Source organism: Mauremys reevesii, linkage group 1, assembly GCF_016161935.1.
Source record: "Mauremys reevesii isolate NIE-2019 linkage group 1, ASM1616193v1, whole genome shotgun sequence".
Taxonomy (NCBI): Eukaryota; Metazoa; Chordata; order Testudines; family Geoemydidae; genus Mauremys; species Mauremys reevesii.
The window spans coordinates 50,495,816-50,512,215 of NC_052623.1; the positions used below are offsets into that span (position 1 = coordinate 50,495,816).

Consider the following 16,400-nt stretch of genomic DNA (forward strand, 5'->3'; position numbering starts at 1 on the left):
CATCTCTGCCATATTTCAGGTCCCTGCCCCAAAGCATGAGGGTGTCAGAGCCTTTGAAAGAAAAGGTTACCAGGATTTTTTAACATGGGCAAAACAATGTATTTTCCCAAGCCTCATTCTTGGAAACAACTGAACTGTTTTGGCTGAAAAGTTCAAAACCAAATTCATCCCATGGCAAACATGTGGCTTGAAAAATTTCAACCCAAACAGTTGAAGTTTGGCAGCCATATGCAACTGAAAACAGGATCTTATAATGGGAAGTGTCAGGCAACACACACACACGTATAGATTAATGCACCATTTCTTACTTTATTTTAATTTCAGGTCACCCACATATTGCCTTTGCAATGAGTTGTTGCTCCAGTTAAGGATACTGCCAGTATTAGCACTGCATGAAATATAGCCCTAATTTTATCTGGGAGCACTCACAACTGATGTTTCTTAAGAACTGAATGGATCAGTTTATACGAAGAATCTAAAAATAATGTGAGTTATTACACTGTAGAAAATCAATGGGAAAGTCCAACGTGAGAATGAAAACTTTGGGTGTGGGAACTGAATCACTTGAACAGTTATTTGATGATTAAGTATTATTGCTTACATCATTGACTTATTCCATGATACCACTCAAGTTTCTCAATGTCTGTTTAGAGAGGTTTCAGCGGAAATGTTACTAAAACACTGTCATGACCATGTTTTTTCTGTGTCACTAAATGAATAATGTAGCACACCCTTCCTGTGTTCTTTTACCCATACAAACTCGGGGGTGGGGGCACTTAAACTTAATAATAAACTAGAGGTTGCATTTATATTTCCATACAGACAACAAACCAACTCACTGAAACAAGAAGCCAAACCAATGAGAACCATCACCTGATACGGCTCTAATGCTCTATTTACACACAGCGTGGACAGAATTGGATACTCTTCCTTAGGCAAGACCCAAACACTTACCTTGATTATCAAAAGTAAACCTTTGAACATGCCTTGTTCATCTCTTGCCTTAATTACTGTAACCATCTTTGGCCTCCCCATGTCTCAGTTTTCCTCTCTCCACTCTATCCAAAATAACTATCCTTTCAAGTTGCTCTAATCATGTTTGTTGTTCCATCCCTCAGTCCCTTCACCAGTTTCCTCTGTCATTTCACATCAGTTTTAAGATCCTTGTTCTTAGGTGCCCAGCTCCACCCCAGCTCACCTCTCAGCTCTTTCCTCCTTGCACCATCCCATCCAACTTTCCACCCTGTCCTTTAAGTGCTGCCTTTGCCTACTTCTCACACTGAGCTTCATGCCTTCTTTTTATACTGCCTTTTATGCTTGGAAATAGGAATAGTAGGAACATGGATGTATCAATACAGAAGGTATTCAGAAGTACTCGGAGAGTTTTTTAAAGTAACAGTTGACATCATGATGAAATGTCACATCCAGTCTGCTTATTTCTGTGAATGGGCTCAACATTCCTCCCAATCAGGAAGCTTTTGTCCCATCTGCCTCCACTTTGACTTTGCTTTGGGACACAATGACTGAAATTTTTAACTAGATATGTCAGTGGTTCTAATCCTACACAAGTTGACTGCAAAGACAGCAAAGCACAATCTCGCCTGCCCTGGCAACAGAAATGTCTGACCACTCTATGTCAGCCACGAATGTAGAAATCAGGCAACATAAGGCTTGGCAAGAAACTATGCCAAGGGCCAGAGAGCACTTTACATTTAGAAGAGCTATCTGTCCTCAGCCGAGCACGGCCCGAAGGCCTGGGAAAAGCAATTCTTCAGAGGCAAAGAGAACATACACTGACCTAGCAGAGCTGATGGCTGGAGCTAACCAGCACATTTCAAGAAAAGATGATTTGTGCTTCAGATGGCTCATAAAAATTACAGAAGCCGCCTTATCAATTCCCTTTTTACTATCACTGTTATACCTAAAATGTATGAAAAAGTGTGATAGTAACTGATAACTCTGGTGACTTCTAAATGCTATTCTTTTAGTGAAGACACATGACCACAAAGCAACACCACACAGTCCATTCTGGGATTAACAGCATTTTGGATAGATAAGGAGAACAACTGTGCTTCATTGTAAAACTTTCAGTAATTCATACACACAGGAATCATCATTTCAGATGCATTTCTGGGCATGCTTCAAAAAATAGCTGATTGCCAAAGACTTCAAACAAACTCTGCAATCCCGCATCAAGGATCCATTATTAGCATGTTCCTCCAGGGAGGAATTTATTTGCCGTGGGCTGGAATTTGGCCTGATATTTAAGCCCCTCCTCTTCCACTGTCTCCAAAAAGCACAACACACAAACAGATTAGGTCTGGCTGTTGCACAGCTGATTCAATGTCTGGCGGACAGGTAGGACCACTTTCAGCATGGCTAGATGCCTGCTGGAACATAATTGGGTTCTCACTGGCTTTTGTTCATTGTATCCCTGCTTGGAACAGCTTCCCTCTTCCTCTGCCCCAAATGACTTCCTTTTCCTCTTTCAAAACCCTCCTTAAACCATGTTTTTCAGGTAATCTTCCAATTCTAGCCTCTCCCATCTTTGCCTCTATCCTTAATCATTTGCACGGTCCCTGACTGAATTCGACTAAAAGCCCCTCAGGGCCAGCAACCATTCTTATCGGTACAGTGCCATGAACACCTATGGGAGCATATAAATAATACAGTAGTGGTGGAAGACATGATCCCCAGGCCTGATTCTCAATTACACTAATCCCCATTTATATTGGTCTGACAGTGGAAAGGGGTCTTAACGTGGGTTTAGCTATAATTCACACACTCTAAAACACTTTTATACTGCCACAGCAGAGTCAAGGGAACTAAGGATATGTGTACACTGCATTTTATAACCTGTGGCAGCAAGTCTCAGAGCCCAGGTCTACAGACTCACGTGCATGCTATGGTGGGGGAGGGATAGCTCAATGGCTTGCATATTGGTCTGCTAAACCCAGGGTTCTGAGTTCAATACTCAAAGGGGCCACTTAGGGATCTGGGGCAAAATCAGTACTTGGTCCTGCTAGTGAAGGCAAGTGCTGGACTTGATGACCTTTCAGGGTTCCTTCCAGCTCTATGAGATAGGTATATCTTCACATATTATGGTGCTAAAAACAGCTATGTAGGCATTTGGACTCAAGCTGAAGCTCAGAGTGGGTGGTAGCACATCATGTATGCTGTTGTCTTCAGTGTGGTAAGCCCAAATCCATAGACCAAGGGTATGTCTTCACTACCCGCCATATTGGCGGGTAGCAATCGATTTCTCAGAGTTCGATATATCGCGTCTCATCTAGACACGATATATCGAACTCCGAACGCGCTCCCATCGACTCCGGAACTCCACCACCGCGAACGGCAGTGGCGGAGTCGACGGGGGAGCTGTGGACATCGATCCCGCGCCGTGAGGACAGGTAAGTAATTTGAACTAAGGTACTTCGACTTCAGCTATAGCGTAGCTGAAGTTGCATACCTTAGATTGACCCCGCCCCCCCATGTAGACCAGGCCCAAGACTCACCACTCTGGGATTTACAACACAGTATAGACATAGCCTTAGTGTAAGTGAGAACAATGGCCCCTGTGTATGTCACCTGAAGTTTTATGAAGCCCTTCACAATTACTGGGAATTAAAGGCACTAGGATAAGATTGTACTTCTTTGTAATACTACCTGCCATTATTGCCACAAGTCAAACTAGACTATAAGACCAGATACAGTGCTTAGCTTTTCTAGTGGCAAACTATGTTAATAGATTGTAAGGACAGAAGGAACCACTGTGATCATAGGTCTCATCTCCTGCATAATACAGGCCCCAGAACCTCACTGAGTGATTCCTGCATGTAGCTCAATAACTTGTGGCTAAACTAAAGCAGCTTTTAGAAAGAAATCCAGTCTTTATTTAGACTTCAAATGATGGAGAATTCACCACATCCCTTGGTAAGCTGTTCCAATGATTAATTACCCCCATTTTAAAAACTGGACCTTTACTTTCCATTTGAATTTGTCTAGCTTCAACTTCCACCTAGTGGATCATACTATGCCTTTGACTGCTAAATTAAAGAGCTATCCCACCATCAGCTCAAGGCATCTCTTAAGTGTCCCATCTATAGGTTAAAAACATTTAACCCTTTAAGTCTCTCACTGTAAGGTAAGTTTTCCAGACCCGCGGTCATTCTTGTCGCACTTCTCTGAACCCTCTCCAATTTTTCAACACCTTTTAAAAATGTCTACAGCAGTATTCCTATAAACTAGTATTACATCTGTGATGAGAGCAGATTGTGCTACGCTCTTATCAAAAATAAGAAAAATTGCACAATGGCATGAAATGGAGTAAATACCACATGACATTTTGGTACAAACCTACACAAAGCGTAACTTTAGATTATGCTTGTAAAGTTATTGGTCCCATTGGCGCTCTATGTTCTCACTGGTCTTTTGACACTTTCATGTCTTTGTCACATTCCCAGACAGCATCAAAGCAAAAATTTAAATGTTCACACAGAAAATGAATTGTGAGTTGTAATTATAAGTTGCCTATTCATGCTTATGTTCAGCTCTCACAAAGCCTATAGACCTGGTGCTACCAACAGTTATTCTCATCCGTAGTCCCAAAGCCTTTAATAGGACCAGGCACAGAAGGAAGTACCTTTTTGCAGCATCAGGCCCTATATCTGTAAATAAAAACCAAACTCTGTGTGTGTGTGTGTGTGTGTGTGTGTTATATATGCATGTACACCGTCCTTCAAATTTAAAACATTTACAATACCATGTCATTCAGTTCTTCAGTTTTAGCTCAATGATCTCTTAAAATACATTCCCAGATAGTGCCTTAGCATAGTAGTTGTATTTTGACTCCCCCAACCATACCTTATTCTTCCCCTCTATCATTGCCATGTGTTGAGTGATGCTCTGGATTCTGTTTCCTCTGCTGCTGCCACTTTTCAAGATGAAAGGTCCCTCAGTGTTAGAGCAAACTTCATACCTATGGACAGGAGAAATCAAGTGCTTCTCTTAGCAAAATGAGTGTGGAATAAACAGTTGATTCAGAAGAAGAAGTAGCTGTCCTAAGCACTTGCTGCTCCTAAGGGAAGTCAATGGGAGCTGTAAGGGCTCTGATATGCTGCCAGTTACATCTATGCTTCTTGATATCATTAGCAAATATGGGCTGGAGGCTGAAGTTCAGATCCAGATCCAAACTTCCCCCATGAGCGAAGGTTCTTTGGACTCTGTGTTCTTGTTTGACCCACTGTAGAGTTGGGCTTCAGGCGTGAAATTCAAATGTAGACCAGAATCTGAACTGACTCAAAATTTGGGACTGTTGGGCCCAGTATTCTGATTCTAGTGTTCCAAAGTTTGAAGCCCACCATTCTGGTTCAGCCTTAGCTTTAATTATTACTTATATTATTTTAAGACTTAAAATGCTGACAAATTTTAAAAACTTCTGAGCTCAATTTTTTAAAAACTATTCCAATGCAATTTCTTTATGTGCAAGTTCTTTTGGGTATCATAAAAAATTATGTCACAAGCTCTAATTTCCTTTGTTTCAACAGATTATCTTCCACACGTTATCTTTCAATTTACAAATGGTAAGACATCTACTGCTGTGACTTCCTGTTTACTAGACGGGCAATAAAACTACAACCAAATAATCTTACAAATTAACAAAATAAAAAGTTATGTCTAATTGCCAAAGGGGTTCAAACATTTTTTTTAAAAGCTGAATTAAAATCATATTACATTAATGCCTTACACTACAAATTGGCTTTTAATCAGAACATTCAGATGTGGTCATGGTGGAACTAATTTGTTTTCCAAAGCTTAATTTGGTACATATGGAAATAAACACTTTGGAATACTTGTTACATTCTGTCCATCTCAAATGTTTTCTCAGAACATCTAATTATATTTTTAACTATTATGTTCAATCTCAATTTAAAAGGTAGAGTTTGCCCCTTCATTTGTGTAAAAGCTCTTTCAAGTTTGATATGTTCTTCAAACACATTGAAGTTTTTAAATATAACACATTTAATGCTCATCAGCAAATTGGATTCATATGTACATCAGCCGGTTTGGAGAAGTCATCTTTAAAACCACTTGACTGGCACTGACAGTTACTGCTAAACTGATCAGAGAATCAAAGAACTCTAACTGTTGCTTGCTTCCTTCATTGTTTTTGTATCTTGGTAGGTGGTTTACACCATATAATTGTAACCCCCAAGGGGGGCTACATAATAATTTTAAAATGTTTTGCATTACATCAAGAGTAATATTACATTAACTAATATTATGTTAACTAATTTAACAACCTTTCAAAATGATGATCCATTAACTAATTTGGACATCATTGGCTTTCTGCCCCAAGAATTCCTTATGATGCAGGGATGGCTCAGCCATCTTACAGAAGTGAAAGGTCATGCTCCTTCATGTGGAGGGTGGGGGAAGTGATGGAGAGGATTGGGATGGCAGGTATGCCCTACGGGTGCAATCCACAAAGCAACTCAGGCGCCTAAATGCCAGTGTTAGGTGCCTAAGTCTCCACTGCAACACAAAACTGCTGCTTGGCTGCTGCCTAACCCTGTAGATCATTTCAAAACTCATTTGGCTCCTGATTTTCTGCTGTAAAAGTTCCCTAGGCGCCTAAGTTTTAGGCCATGGGGCATATGCACTGCTGCCCTGCTCCAGGCATCCGGACACCTGTCTTGTACCAAACCCCAGAGCAATTCACAAACCAGGGGAAGACAGACATTCAGCTGCCTAAGTCACATGCAGTGTTTGATCTAGTAGGCAGCCTCTGAGCATGCCTACCACGTCAGGGCTCATTCAAAATCTGGCTGGATGAGGCCAGGAGGTATTAGTGTCCACTTCACAATGCTTAGTCCAGTGGCTATAGCACTCACCTGGGATGTTGGAGACCTAGACTCAATTCTTCCTTTTTCCAGAGCGGGAGAAAGGAATTGAAGGGGGGGCGATCTCCCACTTCCTAGGTGCATGCTTTGACCATCAGGCTAGAGTCATTCTCTCTTGCTGGCTTAATGACTATTTAAGAATTTATCCACAGTGGAACAGTCATTGGGGACAGAGGGAGAGAGAGTGCTTGTGAGGATCCACCTGGGTGGTGGAAGACCCCAGGGCCAGACGCCCTGCTCCAATGATTTGTGCAGTAGTTATCCACAGTGGAACAGCTTCAACGGGAGAGACTGAGACAGCCCCACATCAGTACATGCCATAGCCCAGTGGTTAGCACACCCTTCTGGAGATTCCCCCCCTCAAATCAGTTTGCCCCCTGTGGCAGAGAAGGAGGAACTGAACCTGGGTCTCCCATATCCCAGGTGAGTGCTCTAACCACTGGTACAAATTATAAGGTGGGTACCACCACCTCCTCCTCCAACCATTTTGTGGGGAGCAAGGCAGGCCCAGAGTTAATTCCTGCAAGAAGCGACTTAGGCTCCTAAGCTAGCTGCCACCAGGTGGCTGGTTCCTGGTCTATGCTACAGACCTATATCAGTACAACTACATTGCTCAGGGGTGTGAAAAATCCACCCCCCTGAGCAACATAGTTATACTGACTTAACCGCCCATGTAGACAGCGTTATGTCAGCTGGAGAGCTTCTCCCAATCATTTAGCTACCACCTCTTGGGAGGGTAGATTAACTGCACCAACGGGAGAGCTCTTGTGTAGAGTTGTCCTTAGGCTCCTATCTCAGAGAGAGGGGCGGGGCTCAGCACACACTCCTCTGGTCAGCAGTTCCCATTGGCTAGCTTAGGCAGCTCACTCCAGCTGGCTTTGTGGATCTCAGTCTAAGGCACCTGTCTCCCCCCACCCTTCATTGTATAGGGAGCCTAGGTGCCTAACTTGGCTTTGTGAATAGTAGTGTTGGTCCTGTGGTTTTCTAGGCACTAAGAAGTTAGGTGCTGTGATACTCAGCGTTGCAATGCCTACATCCCTTCCCACATCCTGCTCTATCTGCCCAAACATTTCTCTCATGCTTTCCATTTGCCATTTCAAAAATCAGTTTCTGTGAGCACACTCGTGGAGGCCTGAGTGAGTGGATGGGATAAAACATTAAGACAGTTTTGTCAACTCATTCAAGAGCACGCAAGGACACAAGTAGGCTTTAGAATGGTTCAAATAAAGTTAACCCTGTCCACTTTGGCTGCACCACTCTTCAACAATAACAGTGTTTTTAAAAGCCTGTTTGAAAAACAGGAAACTAAACTGGAGGAAACTGTAATATAGATCAAGTATCAGAGGGGTAGCCATGTTAGTCTGGATCTGTAAAAAGCAACAAAGAGTCCTGTGGCACCTTATAGACTAACAGATGTACTGGAGCGTAAGCTTTTGTGGGTGAATACCCACTTTGTCAGACGCATGTAGACACGTGTCTGACGAAGTGGGTATTCACCCACGAAAGCTTATGCTCCAATACATCTGTTAGTCTATAAGGTGCCACAGGACTCTTTGTTGTAATATGGATGGGGCCAATAATGCTTCCATATTGCTGTGGTTTGCAGGACATATTCAGTGACCTCAAGACTGTCTGTACACAAATGACTATTCATCTAGTCTCTTGCAGTTTGGGCAGGGGAGGGGTCTTGTCACGGTCAAGTGAGGCATCATGATTTCAGTTCAACTGTTTTTCTTGTCCCTCAGGTGTTTCTTTGTCAGATTTTTGCCCTTTGAAGCAGGTGAAATTGTAGTCTTAGAATCATAGAATCATAGAATATCAGGGTTGGAAGGGACCTCAGGAGGTCATCTAGTCCAACCCCCTGCTCAAAGCAGGACCAATCCCCAACTAAATCATCCCAGCCAGGGCTTTGTCAGGCCTGACCTTAAAAACCTCTAAGGAAGGAGATTCCACCACCTCCCTAGTCTTGCCTCACTGAATACATTGATGTCTCTTTGCTGCAGTGTTGAAAGTTTGGCCTCTTTTTGATAAAAGTACTTGTTGAAAAACATAATTTGGCAAGGGAAGGTGGGAAGGTTTAGTTGAAAAGGGTTTCACAATCAGAATTAGACTGTGCATCAGCTATGCCAGAGATCTCATAAATCCCTTATAGGTCCGCAGCCTCTGAACCTAGTTGAAATTATTCTCTGTAGGAGAATAATTTACAGGGGAGTATGTATGATTAGACTGTAAACTCTTTGGGACAGGGACTATCTCTGTTATATGTCTGTATGATGCCCAGCATAATAATAATAATGAATAAGTAAAATACTGGATGGAATTTTCCCCAGGGATGTACATACGTGGCTTCTCTTGACTTCACATATTATATTATGTTCATATTGCTGACTATAATGGTAATGCAATTATAATGGAAAATCAAATTCATTAGTACCAGTTAGCCACATTTTGAAAGACTTCTTCTAATTCTAGTCTCAAATAATAAAATATATCAATGCAGAACGAGAATGTTTTTCAGTGTCCTGACTTTGTTAGCCAGTTCAGTACCTAATCTTCCCCCCACCCCCCTGTTATTTCCGACTGAGCCACATAGTATCACTGTTTAACCCAGCAGAATTGGTTAGAGCTGTGCAATAGGTAAAGGAGAGTACAGTAACTCCTCACTTAACATTGTAGTTATGTTCCTGAAAAATGCAACTTTAAGTGAAACAATGTTAAACAAATCCAATTGTCCCATAAGATTTAATGTAAATGCGGGGGCTAGGTTCCAAGGAAATTTTTGGGGGGCAGACAAAAGGCATTATACTGTATACTGTACAGTACCGTGATTGGGAAGTGCCCCAGATTACCCCACACAGGCACAGCCTGCTGCAGGCAAGGACGCTAGGAAGCACCTTTGCAGCAGCAGCGGCAGCTTCCCCGGAGAGCAGGCCTGGATTTTGCCAGGAATGCTCCAGGCCCGCCTCTTCCTATCCCCGCTCCACTCCAGGCCCACCTCTTCCCACCCCCACTCCACCTCCTCTCCGGAGCACGCCACATCCCTCCCGCACAAAGTCCTAAGCGCTTCCCCGCTCCTGCCCCTCCCTCCCAGAAAGTCCTAAGTGTGAAGTGCTGGGAGGGAGGAGGAGCGTGTCTCTGCTCCTCCCCCTCCCACCCAGAAAGTTCTAAGTGCCACCAAACAGCTGTTTAGCGGGGCTTAGGATTTTCTGGGAGGGTGGGGGAGGCGTGGAGATGAGGGGCTTCCCTGCTCCTCTCCCTCCCTCCCAGCACTTTGCGCTTAGGACTTTCTGGGAGAGAGGGGCAGGAGTGGGGAAGCCCTGCATCTCCGCTCCTCCCCCTCCCTCCCAGAAAGTCCTAAGCGCTGCCAAACTGTTTAGCGGTGGGGGAAGTGCTAGGAGGGAGGGGGAGGAGGCGGAGAAGCGGAACTTGTGCAGTGCTCCCTTGTAACGTCGCTGCTCTTCCACAGAATCTTACAAGCAGGCAGCCAAATGAGGTTATAAGGGAGCATTGCACAACTTTAAACGAGCATGTTCCCTAATTGAGCAGGGCCGTAACACTGAAACAATGTTAAGTGGGACAACGTTAAATGAGGAGTTACTATAATTAAAATCATGCCTCCTGCTTTGGTTTATAATGGCAGGTATCTTGTAACAGAAAGGGGAAAGTCTTAGTTGAATTTAAATATAAGCCCTGAGCCAAGTTTGTGTTTATGTAATGATGTTTGAAAAGATACAGACAAGAATGGAACTATACAAATCCATTCTGGCCGGGACTGAAAAAATCATAATAATCTTCCAATTATTTCAACTGATGTTTCACTGTGGGTCTCCTCATATAACTTCATCTATGCATTTTTGTGTATGTTGTTGTTTGCCAATCTCTTCAAATTATTCACTATATAAAATAGGTGGGGCACTCCTATTTGTGATTTGTAATTCAAAAATGTGAATTACTGTGGGGAAATCTCACAAATCTTTGGGAATCAGAGACTGAAATGATTATTTTTACCTGGATCTCTCTGGAGCTAGGGGAATTCCAGTTGAGCTGAGTTTAGTTTCCTTAAACACCTAGGAGGGTTTACTCCAGAATTGGAGTCAGACCAATGGAAAGCACACAACACACACAGCAATTCACAAACAAGTTAGAGCTGTGCCAGCAGGCTCATAAGTAATGCAATCAGTTTCCCCAGCACACAGATCCTTTCATACCCTTTTGTGCTGGTTCCATGTACACTCATGTAGGTAAGCGTATATATCAGGGGCACAATCAGACCCCAGTGTCCACACTAAGTGGTAAGGAGATTCATGGGGAGGAAGAGGGCAAAGGTTAGGTAATAATTGGAGACATACCAATCTCCTAGAACTGGAAGGGACCTTGAAAGGTCATTGAGTCCAGCCCCCTGCCTTCACTAGCAGGACCAATTTTTGCCCCAGATCCCTAAGTGGCCTCCTCAAGGATTGAACTCACAACCCTGGGTTTAGCAAGCCAATGCTCAAACCACTGAGCTATCCCTCCCCCCAATCCTTCCCCCTGTGATGCGGAGGATCAGGGGTCCATTGTGCTAGGCACTGTACAAACACAATCCAGGCCCCAAATAGCTTCCAGTCTAAGCAGGATTGACAAAAGGTGGAAGAAAGGAAGTATTATCATCCCCATTTCAGAGATGGGGAACTGAGGCACAGATACATTAATGGTGAAATCCCAGCCTCCACTGAAGTCAGTGGCAAAAATCCCATTGGTATCCATGGGGACAGAATTTCATCCCCAGGGACTTTCCCTAGGTCACACAGGGAGTCTGGCTGACCTGGGACTGAATCCAGAGCTGCAGAGTCCCGGGCCAATGTCTTAGCTACAAGACCTGGTAAATTGTTTCTCTTGAATTCTGTTTTCTCTTCCCCTAATTAAGATGTGTGCATGCGTGCATGCGTGTGTGTATACAAACACACACGCTTTAGCCCTGTTGTGTCAAGTGCTTGAGAAATAGGCTATTCATTTGTAAAACCAGAAGCCATTAATTCTATTTTGGATTTTCAGAGGAAAATGCCGAAGGGGGAACGAGGGGTCAAAGCTGTTAATCTGACACTCCGTACTCTCAGGAAGCTCAAAGCACATGCATCGTAGTTACAGTCAGAACACAAAAACCTCCCTGCCTTTTAAATAAAGGACTTAAGACCGTGGGTAAATTTAACTCCCTGGTTTTCAGTTTTATGAATTTACACTCCTGGGAGGGTTTTTGGTTGGTTGGTTGTGGGGGGGTTTTGGAACCAGAAGTTCAACTTTAAAGGCCATTTGTGGAATTGGCCACATACCAGCACTTCAGAAGTAATTTGGGGGAGGGGCGTGAGCCTGATTCTTAAGAATACTTCAACCTCTTAAGGAAGTAGAGTGTGCCATGTTTGAAGATGCAAAGATAATCACAGTGCTGGGAACCGTCTTGTGTAGAGGAGGAAGCCAAACAACAAGAGGAAAGCAGCATATGCTTCTGATTTCGCACAGGAAGCTCACAGCACCTCCTGCCAAAGCAAGATAAGAAAACTCCCATGGCCTATTCTGGACAAGGCCACTGTTATCAACCTTAGCTTCACACTGTCCTCACTCTACTCCACAGCCCTCTCCCTTTCCTAATGAGTTTCAGAACTCTTACCTCTATTTGCATACCACATGCCAAGCATAATAGTGTGGTATATTTATAACTATTGATGGGGAAAAGTTTCCAGGGTGAGAGTGTACTACATGTCATTTTGGCTTATTCCACTGAAGTCAAAACACAAACCAGTTTCATTCTAGATCCTAAAAGGTATAAACACCAGTATTAACATTAAAATAGTCATGTTGCCAATATTGATGGCTTACATTGATTTGTGAGGGCTTAGGCAAAGGATTTTTCTAGTTATTCTCAGGGTGTACTGAACTTCCTGTAAACTCTGGAACCCAGCATACCCCAACTTGGAACAAGATCTGAAATTTGCAGCTCAGATAATACAGTGATGAGTACCAATATAAGAACCTAGATCTCTGTATTATATTAAGAAAGAGGGTGGCAACTTCTGTATTCACATCATTTGAATTCCTCATTCCCAAACCTACCAGTGAGATCCTGGGAGCCTACCAAAGCTGTCCCAGACTTAAAATCTCATTCAGTCCTCAAAAGAGTCTTCCATTCTCAGCAAATCCATAGGTATTGTAAATAAATATTGAGATCTTAAGAGCAACTGACATCTTGTCTGTATTTTATCTTATTCAAGGTGTCTCTCGTATTTATTAACTGAGTTTTAATGGTTTTCAGGCACTGTCAATAAATAACTACTTCTGTGAAGCTGGAGTGCTGAGACTGAATTGGGAGACAGCACAGTTACGAAGAGCAAGAGAAAGGCACACAGCAATTGGAGTTAATAACTTTTAACACTGGTTAAACAAATAAAACCAAATCATATCGCCTTTCTCAGTGTCTATCATGTTTATACTAAAGAACTGTCTTCATTAGAGTTTGGTCAAACTTACTGTCAAGAGATGAAGTGATTTGCATCACTCAAGATGTGATCATGACAACACTGACTTAAAGATACAGGATCTAGAATCATGAAGAACATCGGGAAACTAGTTTCCCCTTTGGTTACCAAAAACGCAAATTACATGAGACTGGGCTTATCTGCACATTGGGGTTTCTACAACAAAAGCTAGGGTGAGCAGACAGCAAGTGTGAAAAATCGGGACAGGGTGTGGGGGGGCAATAGGAGCCTATATAAGAAAAAGACCCTAAAATCAGGACTGTCCCTATAAAATCAGGACATCTGGTCACCCTAACAAAAGCCATCTGTGCTGTTGTGTAATCCATAGCACAGCACAATAGTCATCCCACATCGCTGGGAATCCTGAATCATTTTCAGTCAGAAAACAAAGGGGCGTAAGAGTAGTAAGGAGCAAGGAGATGTTGTAAAATGTCTTCTATGGGGGTGGTTGGTCTGCTGGTATGTTGCCAATGTGTTTGAATATAATTGGCTGCCAGTGTTATAATGTGTTTACCTGTTGAAGAGCCACGGTTTAAATGTTCCTTTGCTACTGCAAGTGCTGTGTCAAAAATAATCAGTGATAGGGTGAAATCCCGGCCCTACTGATTTCAATGGGGCTGGGATTTCGCCCAGGATGGCCAGCCTACCATTATTAAAGGAATAAACAAATAGCAATCTGCTTGGAGCACATTTTCAGTAAGTGTTAGGACCTGGCTACATTTTTACAAATTGTTTCTCTTTTTAAAAAGTGTCTTTGTATTTTAGTGCTTATGCAAGGGGGCCAGACTGAAAGCCTGGTGCAGGAAATCCTCCGTTTATTCACAGTGACGGGTACAGCATGAGCAGCAGCAGTACAAGCTTCCCCTCACTGACTCCTCAGGTATGTCATTCTTCACTCTCGCTGGTCCTTGACCTCTCTGCTGTGGCTGTCACAGGTGCCAGTCATGGCCAACTGAGGGGGTAGTGTTTGTGATGTCAATGCCTGCCCACTGGAGGCTGCTCAGACGTCACAAGCTCATGTCAGATTTGACACCTACCAGTTTGCAGATGGCAACCAACTGCTGGTCTCTACCAACCAGCACCACTCGCTAGAGTCGTTCAAGCCCCCTTCTGCATGAACAGAAATGGGAGACCCCTGGCCAAAGACCCTACAAGCCGTGCTGAAAAGTTACGCCTTAATGAGCAGCAGGGGAGCAAGGGACTGCGTAGTGACCACTCCCTGGGACTCTGCCACTTGTGTGTAGGATGAAGACAAAAGTTTCTTTTCAATCTCTCTACTCAGGTGGGTAGCGGGGTGGGAGGGAACAGTGTATGTTCTTTATGCATCAGAGGGGTAGCCGTGTTAGTCTGAATCTGTAAAAGCAGCAAGGAGTCCTGTGGCACCTTATAGACTAACAGACGTATTGGAGCATGAGCTTTCGTGGGTGAATACGAAGTGGGTATTCACCCACGAAAGCTCGTGCTCCAATACGTCTATAAGGTGCCACAGGACTCCTTGCTGCTTTTACTGCATGATCTTTGTGAGCACCCAGGTGTCCCAGGTCCCATGCTTTAACTCTGGCTCCCTTTCTCCTGGTACAGATCCTTGTTACTTCTCATGTACACTAAAAAGCAAGTGACAGAAAGCATGAGTCCCGTTCCTGCCTCCCCACCCCCAACCAAGACTTTCCTGACATGCAGCCATGGATTTAGAGAAAAGCTGGCTGGGAATTACAGGAGTAAGAGCAGCAGTCTTTCTTATTATTAACCATGGGTAGCTGGACTATACAATCTGTTCTCTTTTCATGGTCACAGTTTCAAGCATTACAACCAGTCCTGAACTATTTGCTGGGGCTGCTACTGCAGACTGGTTGTCTCAAACAAAACATTAAGAGTTGCCAGTATGCTCAGGAAATTGGTCTGGGGCATGGAATGAAAAGAAAAGTCAGATGTGTCAGAAGCCAGGAATGACATTCCCACCTCAACTAAATTGCCCACATTCTTCTTATGACCGTCAGAAACCCTTTAGTCACCCTACTTTTTTTCATGGCTATCTTATCCATGAGAGAAACATTAATCTATATAATTAAGTGTCCTACAATAGTAGATCATGCAGATGACTTGGCAAATGATTGCTGAAAGAATGAGTACTCTTCCAATTGCTTTGCAGCTTGTGAGACCAGTGGCACACCAGGAAAGTGACAGTGCTTGAAAGCAAACATGCATCAATTTTTCTGGTCATTAAGGTGACATGGGATTATTATACCTTGGGTTTTGTTATTGGCTAATTGCATTTTGCTTCTTGACACTCTGCTTCCTGCTGCACACTGCTCAGCAGTTCTTACAAACTCAGAATAAGATTTTGTTTCAGCCAATCCTTCCTTCCTTCCTTCCTGGTCCTCCACCTCCTTTCCTCCCTCTGCTAGATGCTAATCACTCAGATCTCCTGTACAGTCACTGGGACTCAGCCTCTCACTTTCCCTCTCTGACTCTGAGAGAGGGCCAGTTCCCCTACCTTTCCCATAGCTGAGATGAGCATTGGATGGAGCTACGAAGATGTTGCTCAAAGCATAACAACAGAACTAACAGCTGAAACGTCTTTCCTTACTGTTGCAACAGAGATTGGTTTTAATGTTTCATTTAGTGGAGGAGGAAAGGACACTCTCAAGTATCAGGACTTCTGAGAAGTCAGAAGGCTAAAGGGAAGGACCATAAAGGTAGTAGGAGCAAATTGTGCAATCTGACTCCCTTTTATTCTCAATTCTCAAATCTGTGATTTGGATGCACAGTCCAAGCTCAGGGTTTCCAAGAGAACACAGGCAGATGTTGTTCGGTGCCTGTTACACTAGTCTATTTTCTCTACTCACACAGAACATTTCGCTCAGTGAAGAATGCAGTCAAAAGACCCCACCTAGATCCTCATGCAGCACTTTGTATCTGCATCCTTCCAGGACCCAGATCATCATGAAATCTCCATCCTCACAAAAAAACTGTTCTATAGGAGCAAGCT

The 16,400-nt window shown here is 43.4% G+C and overlaps 1 protein-coding gene across 2 annotated transcripts in view; it reads right to left on the bottom strand.

Moving 5' to 3' along the window:
• Positions 1–16,400, bottom strand: part of FLT1 (fms related receptor tyrosine kinase 1) — a 155,671-nt gene that overhangs the window by 78,289 nt on the left and 60,982 nt on the right. For both annotated transcript variants that reach the window (XM_039501796.1, XM_039501726.1), the window contains exon 11: positions 4,864–4,978. In XM_039501796.1, the coding sequence (XP_039357730.1) occupies positions 4,864–4,978 (115 nt within the window). The remainder of the gene's footprint in view (positions 1–4,863; positions 4,979–16,400) is intronic.